The sequence below is a fragment of the Lepidochelys kempii genome, chromosome 4 (assembly GCF_965140285.1).
Source record: "Lepidochelys kempii isolate rLepKem1 chromosome 4, rLepKem1.hap1, whole genome shotgun sequence".
In the NCBI taxonomy this organism is placed as follows: domain Eukaryota; kingdom Metazoa; phylum Chordata; order Testudines; family Cheloniidae; genus Lepidochelys; species Lepidochelys kempii.
Window position 1 is genome coordinate 52,665,944 of NC_136383.1, and position 19,486 is coordinate 52,685,429.

General features: G+C 41.1%; 2 protein-coding genes across 11 annotated transcripts in view; one reads left to right on the forward strand and one right to left on the reverse strand.

Moving 5' to 3' along the window:
* Positions 1 to 4,751, reverse strand: part of LOC144930490 (uncharacterized) — an 83,891-nt gene extending 79,140 nt beyond the window's left edge. Inside the window, exons 1-2 of one of the 4 annotated variants that reach the window (XR_013635691.1) lie at positions 3,959 to 4,751; positions 3,035 to 3,123 (exon numbers count right to left, since the gene is read on the reverse strand). Coding sequence is in view for 1 of the 4 variants with exons in the window: in XM_078852485.1 (XP_078708611.1) it covers positions 3,035 to 3,123; positions 3,959 to 4,190 (321 nt within the window). In the remaining 3 variants the exon portion in view is untranslated. Of the gene's footprint in view, positions 1 to 1,463; positions 1,539 to 3,034 lie in introns of all 4 variants that reach the window. The other 3 variants (XR_013635693.1, XM_078852485.1, XR_013635692.1) reach the window with 3 other exon arrangements.
* GAB1 (GRB2 associated binding protein 1) overlaps positions 3,874 to 19,486 on the forward strand; it is a 145,141-nt gene continuing 129,528 nt past the window's right edge. For 5 of the 7 annotated variants that reach the window (XM_073341220.2, XM_073341222.2, XM_073341221.2 and 2 more), the window contains exon 1: positions 4,094 to 4,260. In XM_073341220.2, coding sequence (XP_073197321.1) covers positions 4,189 to 4,260 — 72 coding nt within the window. In that variant the 5' untranslated portion in view covers positions 4,094 to 4,188. Of the gene's footprint in view, positions 4,261 to 19,486 lie in introns of all 7 variants that reach the window. The other 2 variants (XM_073341224.2, XM_073341226.2) reach the window with 1 other exon arrangement.

The window sequence follows — 19,486 nt, forward strand, 5'->3', positions numbered from 1 at the left end:
GGAGTTCTTCAAAATGTTAGGACCCCAAATAGGCGTTAAGTGGGACTTAAATGATACATAGGTAGGGCCCTACCAAATTCAGGGTCCATTTTGGTCAGTTTTGTGGTCATAGGATTTTTAAAATTGTAAATTTCACGATTTCAGCTATTTAAATCTGAAATTTCATTGTGTTGTAATTGTAGGGGTCCTGGCCCAACAGGGAGTTGTGGGGGGATCGCAAAGGTTATCGTGGGGGGGGGGGGGTTTACAGTATTACAACCTTTATTTCTGTGCTGCTGGTGGCGGTGCTCCCTTCAGAGCTGGGCAGCTGGAGAGCGGCGGCGAAGCCCAGCCCTGAAGGCAGAGTTGCTGCCAGCAGCAGTTGTTTATCACAACAAATATCACAATTGCTTTCTATAGCAATGGCACACTAGGGGGACTATTTCTCTGTTGTGGAAGCACACTAATGTTAAAAAATAGCAACACATTGTACTGACCCTTTCCTACACTGCAACTAAATTGGTCCTACAAACAGATTTAAGCAAGCCATCTAAAATGCAGTAAATATTTTTTTGTGTGCACAAACCTTAGTACTACCAACAGAGATGACCAAGTATACCTGTTTATTCACTTATTTAAAAAACTTATTTAGAGTTGCCCATAAAATACAATTATGGGATATTTCAATTTTTAAAAAAACAAATAGCTGGTATGCTATTGCCACCCTTACTTCTGCGCTGCTGCCAGCAGAGCTGGACTCTCAGTCAGCAACTGCCACTCTCTGGCCGCCCAGCTCTGAAGACAGCAGTGCAGAAGTAAGGGTGGCAGGATGTGGTATTGCCAACCTTATTTCTGTGCTGCTTCTAGTGGGGTGCTGCCTTCAGAGCTCGGCACCTGGCCACCAGCCACTGCTCTCCTGCCATCCAGCTCTGAAGGCAGCGCAGAAGTAAGAGTGACCATATTGCAGCCCCTCTAAAATAACCCTGCAACCCCCCTGGAACTCAATTTTGGGTCAGAACCCCCAATTTGAGAAACGCTGGTCTCCCCCATGAAATCTGTATAGTATAGGGTACAAGCAGACAAAAGACCAGATTTCGTGGTCTATTACGCATTTTTCATGACTGTGAATTTGGTAGTGCCCTATACAAAGGTGTTGGTCTAATCCTCTGTACAGAGGTGAATAAATTTCACCCTTAGAGAGTATATACTGTTATACCTAAGGGTATTTTTTGATTAACTCAGTTAAACACATCTGGTCTTTACACACTGGCTATCACAATACCAGGTTCACTTTCAAGATATTTAAAGAAGCGTAAATATCTTATGATCTTTTCAATTTTCACTAGGAAATTATTTTAGAATTTTGGGATTCTTGGACAACACCTTTATAATGGGTTGAACCAAAACAGCAATCTTAAACCCAATCCCAATATTAGGATTTGAGATAATCTCTATAAATGATACATAAAAAGCTACTTGCTCACTTTATTCTCTCATGTAGTCCCACTGAGGTGGATGAAAGAGCTATTTGTGCATACCAGGTGAGGAGGATTTGCGCTCTACAGGAGATTGGTAAAAACAAGTATTCACTGATTTTCTTTTTAAAAATTATGTTGAAATCCTCTGGATCTTGATGATTTTTCATTGCATAATATTTGTTAATGTTTCACCTATCTTAAAAGCAAAACTGCAAACATTTTAGAAAAGGGCTAGATGTAAAAATTTAGGGTGAAATCCTGGCCCTATTGAGGTCAAAGATAAAACTCCCATTGACTTAAATGAGGAAAGAATTTCACCCTTCCTCTTTCTGCTACTTCTGTAAGCAGCTCTGTGGAAATCCTTCATATGCTTTTTTGTAACTTAAATATAATATGCCTCAGTGAATCACAACAAATATCACAATTGCTTTCTATAGCAATGGCACACTAGGGGGACTATTTCTCTGTTGTGGAAGCACACTAATGTTAAAAAATAGCAACACATTGTACTGACCCTTTCCTACACTGCAACTAAATTGGTCCTACAAACAGATTTAAGCAAGCCATCTAAAATGCAGTAAATATTTTTTTGTGTGCACAAACCTTAGTACTACCAACAGAGATGACCAAGTATACCTGTTTATTCACTTATTTAAAAAACTTATTTAGAGTTGCCCATAAAATACAATTATGGGATATTTCAATTTTTAAAAAAACAAATTTAAAATCATCATGAGAAATATTATGCATAAGTAAAACAGCAAATCTTGAAAACTTACTCTTTTGGAGAATACTTTCTCATGTAGAAGGTGTTTTGTTTTTAGAAAGTCTCTCTCCCTCTTGGGATGAAGGAGTTTGTTTGTTTGTATATATTTCTCTCAGAGTTTGTAGATATTTATCACATTTAAAATCCTTCTGATACTCTTCCACCTAATTTTAATTCATACCACTGTCACATGCTAACTCATATTTACGTCTTTCTCAACCCAAAGATACATCACTCCTCATCCACAAAGGGAAAAGGAGTGGCACCTTAGAGACTAACAAATTTATTTAAGCATAAACTTAGCTACAGCTCACTGCTTACTCTTGAAAGAGGTGAACTTTATCTTTAACTTTTCCAAGCTAGTCACTAAAACTTTTAATTATTTTTTATTTATTTTGTCAGGACAGTTTCAGACTTGCAAGGAGAATCCTCCCATTGGGTTAAATTCAATGCAGTTTTTATAATTTCTTGTTATAGCAGTGAAGGATTTTTCTGAAGGTTTAAAAGAGACAGGCAAAATTTCATTTTTTATAGCTTTTATTCAAATAGCCATAACTTGACAAGCCTGCACATAGTATTGAAAGGAAAGCTGTCCCCTCCAAACCAACAGAGACAACTCTATTTCCTTCAACTTCCAGCTGCTGTTCTGCGCCTGCAAAATCAAACTTCTAAAATCCATATTTGCAAAAAAATAACCAACCGACCAGAAACCCCCACAAGAACACACACTTTCCACAAAACTTCTTGTTGGGTTTTGCTTTAAATGGACAGTGTTCACGCAGAAGACTTTTCCAAGAAGAAAGTTTCTTACCCTCTCTGGTTCCTCTCTCGGGCCTCCTCCAACTTCACCTCCTTTGGCAGCTATGCATCCACCCCCGTAGTTCCCCTTAGCCAGGCTGCCTGTAAAGCAGACATAGGCTGTACCATCCTCCGAACTACAGATCCCAGGATCCCTCTCCAAAGCCCAACAACCTTCCTCCCCCCTCCCTGCCCTTGTTGGAGGAAAAGGCTCTGGCTGAGTTTCAGAGAAAGTCTCAGCTCCTCCACTGTGGACGGGGAGGGCGAGGCGGGCCGCAGAGGCCACCGGTGGGGAGGCAGGGAAAAGGGTAGGGGGTGGGGACACTGTGCTCAACTGACAGCAGCAAAGGCCGACGGTGAGGGTAGAAGAGGCAGGACACTTGAATACAAGGGCAGATCCCTCCCACCCGGGCTAAGAGGGAGGGACCCCTCCTCCCACCCGTGCCCAGCAGTCGCCGAGGCCGGGGTTCCCCCTCCCTTCCAAGTCTCTGCCTTCGCTCGGTGGAACTCTGCTGGGAGCAAGATTCCAACCCTCCCGCCCCTCTCAAGTCCCAGCGCTGCCGGGGTGGAACTTTGCCGGGCTCCACGTTCCAGCCCAGCCGGGAGGGGGAAGCAAGGGACACAAGCGCTGCCCGGCCGATTCCCGCCCCCCTCCCAGCGCAGCAGCGGAGGAGGAGGAAGGAGGCGCGCTAGGCAGCGGCGCTGAGATTTGCCAGGCAGGCAGCGGAGGAAGAGCAGCAAGGGAAGCCCCCGTGGTCCGTCCTCGCGAGCCGGCTCTTGCGGCAGCCCGCAGGAGCGAGCCTGGCAGCGCTGCGGCGGGGTTGTTCCCCGGGACGCGGGCGTTGAAGTTGCGGTGGCCCAGGCGGGGCGGCGGCCGCTGCTGCTCCTCTGCCTGCTGTTTGTGTGCCTCGGTGGCCGGAGAGGGAGAGCCGCCCACCTCCGTCCAGCTTCCCACTCCGCTCCCCCGGCTCGGGCTGTTTGTGTGGGAGACACCCACTCCTCCTTCGCTCCCTCCCCCCGGCCGCCTCCTCCCCTTTCCCCAGAGCCGGAGGAGGCCGGAGCGGGCGAGGTGCGGTTGCTGCTGTGGCTCTGGGGCTCTCTCGGCCCGGCACGGCCGCGCCGCTGCTACGGACAGAGGAATCCCCCCAGCGGGAAGGCGGCGCAGCCATGAGCGGCGGGGAGGTGGTTTGCTCGGGCTGGCTCCGAAAGTCCCCGCCGGAGAAGAAGTTGAAGCGATACGTGAGTGCATTCACCGTACGGCTTATCCCCTGGCGGGCGGGCGGGCGGGCTGGCGTCCCTCCCCCTCCTCGCCCTGCCTCGCTCTCCTACGCCCCGCGCCTCTCTCCAGTCCCGGCTGCCTTCGCCCCTCTCTGCCCGGTTCTCCTTCCTCCCCGCCCGGCACCTCTCCTCGCTGCCCTCCTCCCTCTGCCCTTGCTCTCTCCCGAGCTGTAGCATGGTGGAGTTGCTGTGTTGACAACAGAGACTTTCTGTCGACTGGCACCGCACAGCCTCTTTGGCTTTCACACCACATTTTTTTTTAACTGCCAAGTACGCAGTTCAGTTTGCTGTCAGTTAAAAAAGGACCCTGAGCGGCCAGATCTTTTATCTTGATTTTATTGCCTTGCTAAGGGAGCGTGGGGCGGAGTTGTTCCCTTTAGATCCTCTAACTTACGTCTTTTAAATGTAAACACTGGCCAGCCTTTTCCAAGAGCCGCTGTACAGCTCACTCAGTGGGGCTGGAGGAAGATAAAACCCTAGTTCATCGGTTGATATTACAAATAGAAAGTTGTTCCTTGCAGGGCAATTGCCCCAGTTTGTGCAACTGTGATCTTTCCTAGGGGTATCTGAGAAACACTTTTCCTCTCCTCCCGAGTACAGCTCACATGAGGGAACCTTTCCCCTTCAGAAACCCCTGGCTTACAAATTGAAAAGAAAAACAGTGTTTCTTTTTTATAGAATTCTGCCATTGCTCATAAGTAAATATTCTAACAGACTATAGCAGAGATGACATTTAAGTTGCATGAAAATGGTGCTTGTTTGCTGAGAGGGTGAAGTTCTTGACACAGGAACAGCAATGCTGTCCCAGCTCCATAGGCTTTCGGAGACGCTGTCAAGTCACGTAGGAGGGATGGATGGTGCCAGAAGTGATCTTTCTTGAAGTCCTTACCATGGCACCAAAGTGGCTTGCATGGTATCTGCATAATTGGTACAAGACGCTATTTCTTCACTTAGCCATTTTTAGGTTTCATTTAAATAGAAAATGGACTTTGAACGTGCCACTTCTATGGAAGCAGACAAACTACTTGAGAATCAGCAAACACAGGTTGTCATGTCAGAATATTTATTTTATTTATTGATGTCTTCATGACCACTTTCCAAAGAGGAAAGAGAGAAGCGAAGTTTAGTTGCTGTCATTGAGTTTTTAAATGACAATGTGTTTTAAAATATAAGCTATTTCAGGCCCCAGTCCTGTCCTACTGGAGTGAATGGCAAAAACCCCTTTGACTATAGTATTGCAGGACCAGATTTTCAATGAGAATATTGTTGTGATGTATAAAACCTGTATCTCTTTCCTACAGAATTGGGCACTGGGTCTATACAGGTATTCATTTTTTTGAATGTGTGCATATTTGTAAGTACTGTTAGGGCACTGGTAAAAGTATAGTATCATAATTATTTCAGTGGCAGTGATTGAGGCATCAAGTGATCTAATAAATCTTTTAAGTTTGACTAGTTTTCTGCAGGAACAGTAAAATCGCACACACACACTGTCTCCTGATGGAAGAAGTTATTAACAGTTAAGAGCTTGATAAAATAAATCATAGTTAATCCTACTCAAGAGGTTGTACTTTTCCATATTATTGAGGTTTTTTTGAATGCACTAGTGGCTGCACTGCTAAATTAAAATAATGCACATTGCATTAGAAGAAAACTCCAGTGAATAATAAATACTTAGCTGTCTAACGTATTATAACTGAATATACATACGTGTCAGACTCTCCAGTCAGTGGGACTGTTGTCCTTCTCGGGGATCTGCCATCTTAATCCTACTGTCCAACAGAAACTCTGTTTAATCTAAAGTAGGCTTGAAACAGTTTCCATTGGCATTAAAAAAAAACGTAAATCTCACTTTAAGACTTGATGTAAGTTCCATATTGTTGTAAAAAATGCTGGTTAATTTAACTATTTAGAAAATTAAGTTAATGAAAAGATCACTCAAGATATTTGTGATTATACTCTTCTTTTTAATTAAATATAGCAATAGGATATGTTCCTGAAAAGTAGTCATCCCTGTGTTTTCAGTTAATATCACTTAGAAATTTAAGATCAGCTTTTTGAGGCTATACAGAGTGAAGATGGAATGTAGGGGGTAAAGGCAAGCTTCCAGTAACTTTACTGTAGCTCAGTTGGTACCACTCTTGCCTGGACTGTAGGACAGAAAGCCATAAGTTTAGATCCTACAACCATATTCACTGACATGACAGCAACAGAAGGGGAGGTACTGTCTAGGGGATAGGTTAAAATAAGTTTCCTTCTGCTTGTCTCTGGTGCCTGGTGAATTGTAGATTAAAGATTCTCAAGTCCATGTTTGTAACCTTGATATCATGATCAAGGTTCTTTGCCCAAATAAAAAGGCTGTTAGTAGAAATTCACAGAGTTGGACCTAAGTGCTCTGTGACTGACGCAGATTTGTCTATCCTCACTATAACTAAATCTTTGTGAAGCAGTATGAAAAAAAGTTATATAAAGCTGCGTTTTGTATTGGTGACACTTCAGAAGGCTCCCTCAGAAGGAAGAGAAAGGAATACATTTTCACTGGAAAAGTATGTTTTTGCAACACATACTTTTCACATATCTATGGAACACTGTAACTTCATGCCTTGTTAGTTAATACACACAAGTCTTGGGGCAAATCCAAGAGTCCATCTGGGAAGGGAGATAGGAAGTCTGAAATTGCAGATGTTAAATCTGGTTTTAGTGCTAAGCTTTAGGGAGAGTGAGAAAAAACACTTTGAAGCTAGTGTACAGACATATGGTCCATGGGGGTTTTTGTCTTTTTAAAAAAAATTGAGTCTGACATAGTACTAAAGTCAGTTTCCAAGCATTTGAAGTCCTAACAAGAAGTAACTGTTTTAGGAATGGAAAATCAGCTTCTTGGATGCAGGTGTCTTTCCCCATAAAAAAGCAGAAATGTTTTTATTGTTAGTTCAGGTCTTTGCTGGGAAACTAAACTCCTTACTTATAGCTATTGTCATTAGCAGTGGATTCACTTGAACTGGCATTGGAAATAGTCTAGTTGCTCGCGTAGATGAGATAATCATTTTCAGCAGTATTGCAAAGAGCGTAATTGCTCATTCAGGCAGACCCACTGCTGACCGCAGTTGTCAACAGTGGGCCACCTACCTGATGTAGATACGGCTTTAGAGGGATGCATTTCTTACCCCTTCTGTTTACTTCTTTAACATGCATTAAGTCATCTGCTTAAGTTCTGCAAAATGGGGAGAGGGGCTAAACATATAGGAGGAAGCGAGAATCAGAGAGAATGGGTCTAAATCCTGTTCAATTTATGATAGTTGCTACTTGTATGAATAAGATAAAGTAGGATTTGGTTCCTGATTGGGATGGAGGAAGGCTGAGCTCTGTTCCTTTTGTTCTCCTTTGTGCTGCTTTCTGTCCACTCTTGACTTACCTTTCTCATTTTATAAAAGTTTTTTTAAACTACTTTTGTTCACTTCATTTTTATCTTTCCCATTTCTTCAATTTTAAAAGCACACAAAGAACATTTTCCTCAGCTCCATTTTTTTTTAAAGATTAAAAAAATCAGCGTTCATCATTTTACTGCTGTACTGCAGTTTCGCTGTGGATTCTCTGTTCGTGTGCCAGTTCACACATCAGGTGAGCCTGTGTAGTGGTAGAAGTATAGAGGATTTTAAATATCCATATGTTGACAAGTCAGCCGAGTTAGATGTAGGGGAGGAGAACTGTCAGTTTGCAGGGTGGAGTGGCGTGAGGGGAGGATCTTTTATGAGTATTGTGCAAGGGTTACTAAATTTTTCATTAGTTTAATGGCTACAAGGACAGTTTCACTTCTCTCCATTGCTCCTAAATTTAGGGTTCAGTGTGGCAACTCCTTAATTAAATCTGCTGAAAATCAGAAATCTTTGTGTTGCATTTCCTGATACTTCCTTTTACATACAGGTGTAAATTACCGTGTTTGGTGTTTTCAATTATTTAAAATCCAGTGTGGAGTTGTTAGCGTAGATTTTCTGTTGTGAGTTATTCTACATTTTGTATAAAAGTGACTGCTGTTTTAAAGTGAGAATTAAATAGTAGTTCAGTTTTCCCTTTTTTTAATGCATCCCAGTTTGCGTAAAATGCTTGCTGTTCTGTAGTAGTTAAAATTTTGCCGATAAAACAAATAACTGAGGAAGTTTTGATCCAGACCAAATTTTGTATCTCGGATCCATTTCTGATTTTAACGTCTTGTATTTTAGGCAGCTTGGATGGATGATTAAGCATTACCTTATATTCATGAATTATTTACTCCTGGGGGATTCTGTGCCAAAAAATTCTGCGCCAAAATTTAAAAATTTTGCACACAATATTTATAATTCTGCTTATTTTATTTGTCAACATAACAAAATGTAATCACACCAGTTTCAATTATTTTTGTAATTTATTTCAAAATACCTGTCAGCAAGTATGTTTGTAACAATACAAACAACAAAAATATTCAGGTAATTTTTTTTTTTTTTGGACAGATTCCTTACTAGGCATATTAATGGAGCAGAGGGAGAGGGAAGGAGCCTGGCAGAAAACGTGGAGGGTTGTTGGTGTGGGTGGAAGAAGTATGGAACAGGTTTTTGGCGGGGGAGAGGGAAGGGATTGTTAGGGAGTTGGAGAGCCTGACCCTGGCTGACCCCGAGCCTTTCCCATTCAGTCAGGCACATCTTCCCCTGTCCCCATGTGGCCATGCAGCACCCCTTCCATTCAGCCCCGGCTCAATGCTGTCACCCCATTAGCTCCCGAACCAGCACCCCAGCGTGTCATCCCCCCACTAGCCCTTCTGAACCACAGTCTGTGACCCCCCAGCAGCCCTGTGTGCCCCATTCTGTCTGTCCTAACCTGGCTCCGCAGGCAGGACACTGTGATAAATGCAGTCTGCCTCTGGCTGTTCTGGTGCCACAGCAGCCTCTGGTGGGTGAAAGGCAGAACTGCATCATTTCTCAGGCAGGATGTATTTTCTGCAGCGAAAAAATTCTGTGCCGGACATTAATTCTGCACATGCGCAGTGGTGCAGAATTCCCCCAAGAGTAATTAGTAATGCCACTCGAAGATAGTGTAAGTACTGATGGCAGTAGAAATGGAATATCTTATTATTGGCTTATTCTCTAGGTATATGTGTGATCAATGCTAGTCTTCCATCTTAAGTAGTACTTTGATGGCCAAAGATTTGAGAGTTAAGGAACACTTCTTCATCAGAAAAAAAGTTTTGGAAATACATGTAACAGTTGTGATAAGATATAAACCAAAGCAGCTGAAGAACTTTTTATTTTTGGAATACATCTTTAAAACCTATTCTGATGATTGCTGCAGTGTAATTTGAGAGCAAATCCACTGAAGTCAGTGGAGTTAAACCAGTGTAGAACTAGAGTAAGTGAGATCAGATAAGTTTGCAGCCCTTCATTTGCAAGTGATGTCAGAAATCAGTGTTCACATTATATTTATTAATCTTGAGGTAATCTAGTAACTCTTTGAGATGTTTTGATACTTTGGGTTTGATCCTGCCAGTCTTCCTCTAGGAGCTGCTGAACACCTTGCAGGATTGAGCCCCAGGATTGCAGTGTGTAGTGTTTTATAATATAAGGCAGGTAGTACAGCCTCATAATAAGCACGTCCAATATAAGCTTTTGTCTACAAAGTGTATGTCTGTTCTGCTATAAAATACAGTTCCAGGCTGAAGTCAGTCCAGAATCTGTATCCACTCTAAAAAGAAATATTTGGTTATTTGAATATATATGCATAATATACAGACATTAATATACATCGGTCTAGACGATAACTGGCTCAGAAGGTTTATGCTTTTGTATTTTGTTTGCTGTTTATGCTTGTATAATTTTGAAATTTTCTTTGGCAGTCCACTGGTACATTATCTCTTTGTGTATATTTGTTCTGTGCACGCTTATACCAACATATGCTTTGGGAAGTGGTTGCTATACAGTCTCTTCAAATGAACCTCCATTTGCATGTTTGGTACATCTTATATGTTTAACGCTTGTAGATAGCAAAGCTTCTTTAAGATTCTAGAAAACTGTATACGAGAACAGAGAAAAGATAATAAATGAGACAAGCCCTTCCCAGTACCTTAAGTTGTTAACCTCTGCCATATTCAGGCGCAACTTGGTGAGTTAAGCTAACAGTCAGTCCTAATTTGGAAAGTCTTATTTTACAATCCCATGTCAACCTTTTCTCAGTTGCCATTTGTGATTTAATACAGGTCATGCATTGTTTTGTCTTCAAATTCTTGTCTTTTTTCAGTGAATGTCACACACATTGTTCTTTTTGTATATTGTTTAGCAAATAATCTCATTTCCACATTCCAGCTATAGTCAAATACTTTCTATGTTAAAAACTCCTATTCCAGCTCCAAGGCCTGTTCCTCCTCCTTCCCCTTATCATATGCTCTGTAGAAAAGTCAGTGTGTTGCATTTTGATGTCTGTAAAAGAAAATACTAACTAGCTGAGTCCCCAACTATGCAATCGAAAGCAAACTAAATGTAACAATTTCAAATATTTCCTTTGGGGATAAAACAGAATTGTATTGTTTTGTGCACAAAATAAAGATACAGTGCTGTGTACTGTGGATATGTCAAGTGTCTTCCTGAGTCAGAAGAGTGGGATTGATGTCCAAAGCAAGCTAAAGAAGCCCAACAAGCACATACTGAGATAGAAAAGCACTTACTATCAATTTTTCTCTATTGAAAAGTCTTTCAGTTTTTATGTAATATAATACACTGACATATACCATTAGTCTTCATGTTTTATACCTTACTAGTATAAGGACAAGTTAGACAAAGATCTAATCAACTACTAACGTGACTGACAAACTAAATTAATTCAAGCCAAGTTTAAACAGATTTTAGTTTCTACTTTAGAGGCTTGCACTGGTCAAATTAAATTGCCGTTTTAAAGATTTGATTAAATTGCTGCAACTTCATGGTGAAATTCTGCTGCAGTCAAATCAATGGGAAGTTTACCATTGACTTCAGTGGACCTAGGACTTCACCCCAGTGTGTAGGTAAGGCTTTACCTTACTTAATGAATAAATCGCCTAAATCTAAGAAACTCTCTGGATCCCAGGACTTGAAGGCTGCCAAACAACACCTGCATCTCCATGCACAGATTTCAGCTTATTCACACAAACAGAAGTCCTTGAACACTGAAGGAAACTTGAGTCACCCTGTGTGGCTCTAACCACTATGTATCTAAGGTACTTATATAGTCTCAGTTACCATGGTATCTGAGCACCTTGCATTCATTAATGTGTTTATCTTCACATCATCCCTGTGAGGTAGGAAAGTATAATTGCCATTTTACAGAAAGACAACTGAGGCACAGAGAGACTAACTGACTTGCCCAAGTTCAAGTAGAAAATCTGTGAAAGCAGAAATTTTAACCTGGCTCTCCAGAGTTCTAGGCTAGCATTCAAGCCACTGTACTGTCTTTCCATTTTGCCTCCTGCTCCTAGTGACTGATGAAAACTAGCGACCTTTGCTTACCAATATGGTCATTGCCTCTTTCAGTGAGAACAATCATCTAGGCACCAGGAAGCAAGCAGCGTCAAGATGATGGATGATAATTCACATCAAGGAACAGTTTTATCTTGGCAATTGCTGTTGTGTATAATTTACCTATTTTAGCAAGGTTTCTGAGGAGATGAAGAGACAGACATCTCTGACTTCTTTCAGTGTCCTAGACCACTCACAATTGGGTTTTAAACAGGATATGGCACTAATTGGCCTGGTGGATTATCGCCTTTTAGTGGAGAATATTGATCCTCTTACTGCCAGGTCTGTTAACAAGGTATGACACACTTGGACCACATGAGGTTACTGAGTCACCTAAGAATTAGCAGCGGTGGATGGAATAGCATAGTACTGGTACCAGTCTTTCTTCTGAGATGCTGAACAGCAGTTGCTCCTACACCTTGAATGTTCACTTACAAAGATCTTTCTATGTTACAAATGCTTTTCTGGGATAGTTAAAGCAGCAGAACCCTTTGGTATAGACACAGCATATTCTGACAGAAAGAGGTTTTTGGTCAGCATAGTAACATTACTTCCCCTAACAACTTTAGTTTTGCTGACAGAAGCGCTCTTCTGTTGGCATAGCTGCATCTACGGGGGGTGGAGTGTGTGTGTGGGGGGAGGGGGGCGGTTTGCTGGCAAAGTTGTGTCCAGTAGGGGGTGAGGTTTTTTCATTCTCTTGACTGACATAGCTATGCCAGCATAATTTAGACCTGGCCCTGGTCTCACAAGGCACAATCTTATCACCCATCCTAGTTAACATGTATGTTATACCATTAGAGAAGATCACAAAATGTAATAGATTTAAATTCCAGTTGTATGCCTATGATGTCTAGTTCTGCATCCCCTTCATGTCAGAAAGATAGAAAAAAGAACCCTATCACCTGTATTTTCCAGGACAGGAGTGAGGGAAGCAGCTGGATGAAATTAAATGTAAGTAAGATGGAAGTGATGTTGGTGGGAAGAGGAACGTGACTTGGAAAACCATAACACTTCCCTGTATTATGTAGTCCTTGATTGTCAGTGAGCTGCAATCTTGCGTCCCTTTGAAATGACACCCAGATAGCATAAACAGCCAGTAATGCCATTTCCCATCTTTAGTTGACAAGGAGTTTTTCAGGGAATGCATCTGATGAAGTGAGCTGTAGCTCACGAAAGCTTATGCTCAAATAAATTTGTTAGTCTCTAAGGTGCCACACGTACTCCTGTTCTTTTTGCGAATACAGACTAACACGGCTGCTACTCTGAAACCTTTCAGGGAAGGAAATTCCTAGGGGTATGATCTACCCCTTTTTGGCTTTCTTCTTTTGCATTCATCAGCCTACTGCTTATAAAAAGGCCAGTAACTTGTTTACAATGCACTTTTAACAATTAAAAATTTATATCTTGAAGTGATTGCTGGATCGCTTTCTGCTTTTTAGTTTTCTAGCTTCACTATTGAATTTTAAAGTGTGTCTTTGTAATGACTATTGGGTCAGATGATCAGAGTCAAATGTGGTCTATTTCTTAGCATAGACCCATAACACCTCTCTCTCATTGTTTTTGCTTTGAAAAAAAGCCTGTGGTAGAGATTAAAGGGACACTGTCAACTTGAAATCTAGTCATTAAAAAAAAAAAGTCAAGTAATTTCAGTACGAAAGCTGTCCATGAGTGTCTCTTGAGAGCATATTTTCAGAGTAGCAGCCGTGTTAGTCTGTATGCGCAAAAAGAAAAGGAGGACTTGTGGCACTTTAGAGACTAACAAATTTATTTGAGCATAAGCTTTCGTGAGCTACAGCTCACTTCCACTTAGTGCATCCGATGAAGTGAGCTGTAGCTCACAAAAGCTTATGCTCAAATAAATTTTTTAGTCTCTAAGGTGCCACAAATCCTCCTTTTTCTTTTTTCTTGAAAGCATGTTTTTGTTTTAGAAGTCAGACATTTAGCAGGGGAAACAGTGAAACAGCAGACACAAAGTGTGGAAAATGTAGAGAGCAAACAAACTAAAAAACAGGAAAATGTTTTTCTTTACTCGTTTGTTCATAGTAATATTGCATGTTTTGACAACGGTAGGTATAAAAATAGTCACCTGATTTTCTTATTTTAAACTAACAGTGTCCCTGTAAAGTCAATCTGCTGTCATGAATAGTCATCCCTCATTATCAAGAGATGCACTTTAACCTGTACCAATCTGCAGCAAGGCATTTCTTCAAAATGCGCCTTTCATTGCTCTGAATTCCAGCTGTGTGTGCAATGCTTTGTGAAGAGCGAATTTGTGTGTGTGTGTGTAGTTGAATTTGCTAGTTTGATTGTGACCTTACAAAGGGAATCCAGCTCCTAAAGCTTATAAACTAGTGTGTTTAAACCAGCATACTCTTTTGATTACCATGTTACTTTAGAAAAAAATCATAATCTTGGAATCCAGCAAGAGTACAAACAGTGTTGTCTCAGGAGGATGCTGATTCATCCTTAATTGCTAAACCTGATACTTCCTTAATTCTTTTTTTATTGATTCTTGGCTGGATTATTGCAATTCATTTTCCCCCAAATTCTCTGGATTATTTACTTCTTAATACAAGCTCTGCAGTTAATTCATGGTCAGTGTTTCTCAGCATGCTATACCAGTGTTACAATCTTTTGTACTAGCTTTCAGTGAAACAGCAGATTAATTTTGAATATGCTCTGATATTAACACCTATTTTTGCCCTCACATCTCGCTGATGACTGTAGTTCTGTGCTCTTTTTGGTTAGCTTTGGAGGGTTTTTGGAGCACCCCTGAATACTTTCAGTTTTAGCATAATCTCACTTTATGTACCATGACTAAAAACATTTTCTCAACATGATCCAGCAGTGAGACATGAATGGGTACATTTTCAACAGAATCCATGGGATTGAATTAACGGTTAAATCCTCTAATTCCCCGGTTTTGAAAACCTATTAAGTGAGTTCTTTTAAATTATTGTGGATGTTAGTATGCAAAGGGATAGATCCAATTGCATCTTTATACCTTAGCTACAGTTACTAAACCAACAACTCAACAGTTGTCAGATTTTTCTTTCATTTTACCATCTCAGATTTTGCCAGGGTAAAATTGGAGCAATTAAAACCTGGTGGTCAGTACACATGAACTAATGGAATAATCGTATGCACTTCTAAAATCTACCACTTATGGCCAGTGTGACTTGTGCTTTTAAAAAAATGCTTATACATCATAACGTGGCTATATAAAAGGCAGTAGAAGAATGGTTGACAAAATAAGGAGAGTGGTGGTGGTCCTGGTAAATGGCGTGATGTGATACCGTACTGTTCTTCCGCTTCTGGAAATCTGGGTTCAGTGCCAATCTTTGGTCATAAGTGAAAATGGTTTTGGAAGTCTTATCCTGAAAAGACTGGCTTGTTGACAGAATGTGCAGAGAGAGTGTTAATTGCCCATATCTGCTCTGCACTCTCCTCTGATAGCCCTTTTGTGGAGCCTATGGGTGTGTCGTGACTGTCCCGAGCCAGCTGCCTCAGGGTCATGGGGCTCGGGCTAGTGGGCTGTTGAATTGCGCTGTAGATGCTCAGGCTGGAGCCCAAGCTCTGGGACCCTGCCACCTCAGAGGTTCTAGAGCCCACGCTGCAGCCTAAGCCCGAACATCTACACTGCAATTAAACAGCCCCTTAACCTGAGTCCGTGTCAGCTGGCACAGGCCAGCCGCAGACTTTTAATTGCAGTGTAGACTTAACCTAAAGCTTAGTCTTCTCTGCTTTAAAAAGAAAGATGGTGGTGGTTTGTTTTTGTTCTTTATTTTTAAACTGTGAGTTAATTAACACATTGGATATCGTGCTGCAAAAACATAACAGAGATAAGGCACTGTAGTCCTACTGTGAGATCGGCTCTGCGAAGGTATAGTTCTGACCTTGCCTAGCTACCTCATGGTAAAAGCTGCAGGTGCCTTCTCTTCACTAGGATTTTATAGTGTGATAAGAATCATGTGTTGTTTATCTTGATGTAAAATACCCCCCAAACAAACAAGCAACCCAACTTTACAGTAGTGAAGACTGTCACAAACTAAAGCTGGTTTCCCGTGCACCTCCAGACATAACTCTTGGGGCAGGATGCTGGTGGAATTGTCTCCTCATCAATGCAGTGAATCTCAGTGATGTAAGAAAGTGTGTTCTGCACCAGTAGAAAGACTTGGTGCTACCGGGGGGAGGTGACATTCCCCCCAACGATCTTCAAGGTGCCCCAAATTATTGTCAGGCCAAAATATGTACAAAGTTATCCAGTGTTCTACACTTATGAGCCTACTTGACTTTACTGCCATGGGTGGGCCCACTGATTTCAGAGAGTACTCATGGTAATAAAGTTAAGCGCACAGGTAAGTGTTTGCAGGACCAGGTTATGTGCTGGTAGAAGATTTCTAAGCCATGGCAAGAGCAGACTAATGGAACAACAGCAGATTGGAGAGTTTTATCTTTTATATAGATTATAAATAGCAGGAAAATACTGACATTGTAGCCAAAATTTACCTTTTTTACTCTTAAAATCTTTGATTTTCGAGACTTCTAAATAGCTCCTGGAAGTTTGTTTATTTTTAAATAGCGACATTCAGAGGTTCCAAAATACTAACTTACCCCCAAATAGTGGGACCCTAAAACTGGCCTGGCCAGCTGAGGTAGAACTAACTCCACAAATTTGAATTTTTTTCTATAGCAAAACAATGTTAAGTTTTCCATTGTTCTAAAGGTCTGACATCTGTACTTGTGTAGTGTCTAAAAGATTTTTGTTTAAAAATTAGTCTCATTTAGCTGTCAGTAGGTTCTTATTGCTGAATATAAGAATTGATGTGTATGGTTTTGGGGAATGAGATAAGAATGCAGGAAGTTATTCAAATACAATAGCCAACTTCCATCCACAAAGAAACTTTTTGTAGCTTGTGACTCTGTGTTGATATTGTATTTGGGTTAGTTATTAAATGAGCAATGAGCAGATACACTTTAATGTAGATTTTTATCTTTCAGATTTGTAATGTGTGCTTTAAGTATAAAAAGTGTTAAATTGAAAACAGTAAGCTTCATATTACCATTTGCCCTTTATGTATCTGCTGAAAGAATTCACTGAGCCACTAACTGCACAGGACAAAAGTTGCCATTAAAATTTAATGTATAATTCTTTTATGGTTTTACAACATTTGTGTCTTCACATAGATTTTTCTTAAGTAGGACAGCAGCATTTTCTAAATAGCTTAAATGATCTTGAAACAGCTAGTTCTAGAGCATACAAGAGAAGACTATTCTGAGCTTAGTCCTAAGTAGCATTCAGGAGGTGATTTACAGCTGTGGTCAAAAAAGCAAACAAACTGCCAGGAGGCATAAGGAATGGGATTGAGAATAATATGGAAAATATTGTACACACAGAGACCAGTAGTTCGCCTTCCTCCAAAATACTGTGTTCAGTTCTGTCCACCCCATCTCAAAAAGGATATTGTAGAATTAGAGGGGATACAGAGAAGAATGTTGATAATGATCAAGGTAATGGAAAAACGCTCATAGTAAGAGTGATTGAAAAGATTGGGATTGTTTACTTTAGAAAGGAGACAAATAAGAGGAGACGTGATAAAAATATGTAAAATAATTAATGGTAATGAGAAGGTGGATTGGGAACTTCTATTCTCCCTGTCTTATAGTAAAAGAAAAGGGGACAGTCAGTGAAATTGAAAACTGATAAAATAATTGCCTTTTCAGACGCCACATAATTAATTAGATTGTGGAACTCATTCCCACAAGATGTCATTACAATAATAATCTAGCAGGATTTAAAGAGAGGGTTCACATATGTAGATAAAAAAAATCCAGAGATATAATAAATACTTAGAAATATTAGGGATTTAAAATCTCATGCTTAAGCCATTCTCTTTTAGGATTCACTTGGGATGCGGATTGTCCCACATCTGCCTATCCCATTTCTTCTGAAGCAGCTAGTGCTGGCTGCTGCTAGAGTCAGGATATTGGACTAGGTAGACTATGGGTCTGATCCAGTGATGTTTGTGTGAGCCTGACTTTAAACTCCAAACAGCTACATGGTAACAGTCTATATTGTCAGATGTGTACTAGATGTCAGATGTGTACTAGATGAAATGTATATGTTGGTTATTTCTGAGTATATTAGTTGTGTAATTCCATTAATTTGTGTTTTCTGCTGAAGGAATACTTTCTGCTTTTAGTTGTGCACTGTATTTAGGTGAAGTTCCACACTTTAGCATTAAGACAAACTGGAAATTTAAAGATACCTCTTAATGTCGCGCGTGTGTGTGTGTCTATATGATGTGTGCATCTCTCTCCACAAAAAAACAATCCATTCCTAAAATGCGAATTAACATTTTAAGCTGAGAAATGTTCCTAGGTTTCAAAGTTAAGTGGAGCACTTGGAAAATGTACCATGAAGCTATTAATTTGAAAAACAATTTTTTTTAAAGCAATAAACTCATTTATTTGTGTCTAAGGACTCCTACATACACTAACAAATTGTTGTAGACTGTTTCTGAACAATTATTTCTAGTTCAGATTGTTTTCACCATACTATGATAAATTTGGCAAAGTGAAATAATGTCCTTAAAGTACAAAGTCATGGTAATGTCATGTTCTTAGTTATGATACAGTGAATATGCATTTCTCTTTAGACAGAAATGAAACTAAATAGCAAACTTGGCAGTGCTAGGAAAAATAATTTTGGCAGTTCTTCGTTATCAGATGACTATCAGCAGTCACTAATGGCTGATCTGTGATGCCTAAGGGCAGATTTAGAGCACTTTGAGTTAAACCAGCCTTCATAGAGCGCAGTAGGGAAAGTGCTGCAGTCTGTCCACACTGGCAGCTGCAAGAGCACTAGCATGGCCACATTTGCGGCACTTGCAGGGCATTGCGAGCGGTGAATTTGGGGCAGCTATCCCACAGAGCACCTCTTCCCATTCTGGCACTGTGGCTTGTGGGAAAAGGGCAGGGGGTGCGGGGCATTCTGGGTCCTGTCCCAACGCCCCGTGATGCATCTGTTTGCATCTCAGCAATCCCTGTGCTTCCGTCCACATTTGGCACCATCTTTCAACGTTTTTTGTACTGCATGCTCTGTCTTCCCTTTCCCTTTCGGTCTGCGGGAATGGAGCCCGAACTGCTGAGGAGTATGCTGATGAGTCTCACCAGCACGTCATGTTTTACAGTCAAGTTATTCCTTATGATCCAAAGTGACAGTGAGGAGTCCGACGATGATATCGACTCGAGTAACACATATGACATGAGTTTGTTTGTGGCATTCATGGACATGCTCACCACCTTAGAACACCGCTTTGGGGCTTGGGAAACAAGCACTGAGTGGTGGGATCACATTGTCATGCAAGTCCGGGATGACGAGCAGTGGCTGCAGAACTTTCGGATGAGAGAGTCCCATGAAAGTGGCTATGTGAGGAGCTCGCCCCCACCCTGCAGCTCAAGGACACAAGATTGAGAGCTGCCCTGACGGTGGAGAAGCAGGTGGCTATTGCAATCTGGAAGCTAGCAACTCCAGACAGCTACCAATCGGTCACTAACCAGTTTGGAGTTGGAAAGTTGACTGCTGGAATCGTGTTGATGCAAGTTTGCAGGGCCATTAATCATATCCTGCTCTGAAGAACCGGGACTCTGGGTAACGTGCATGACATTGTGAA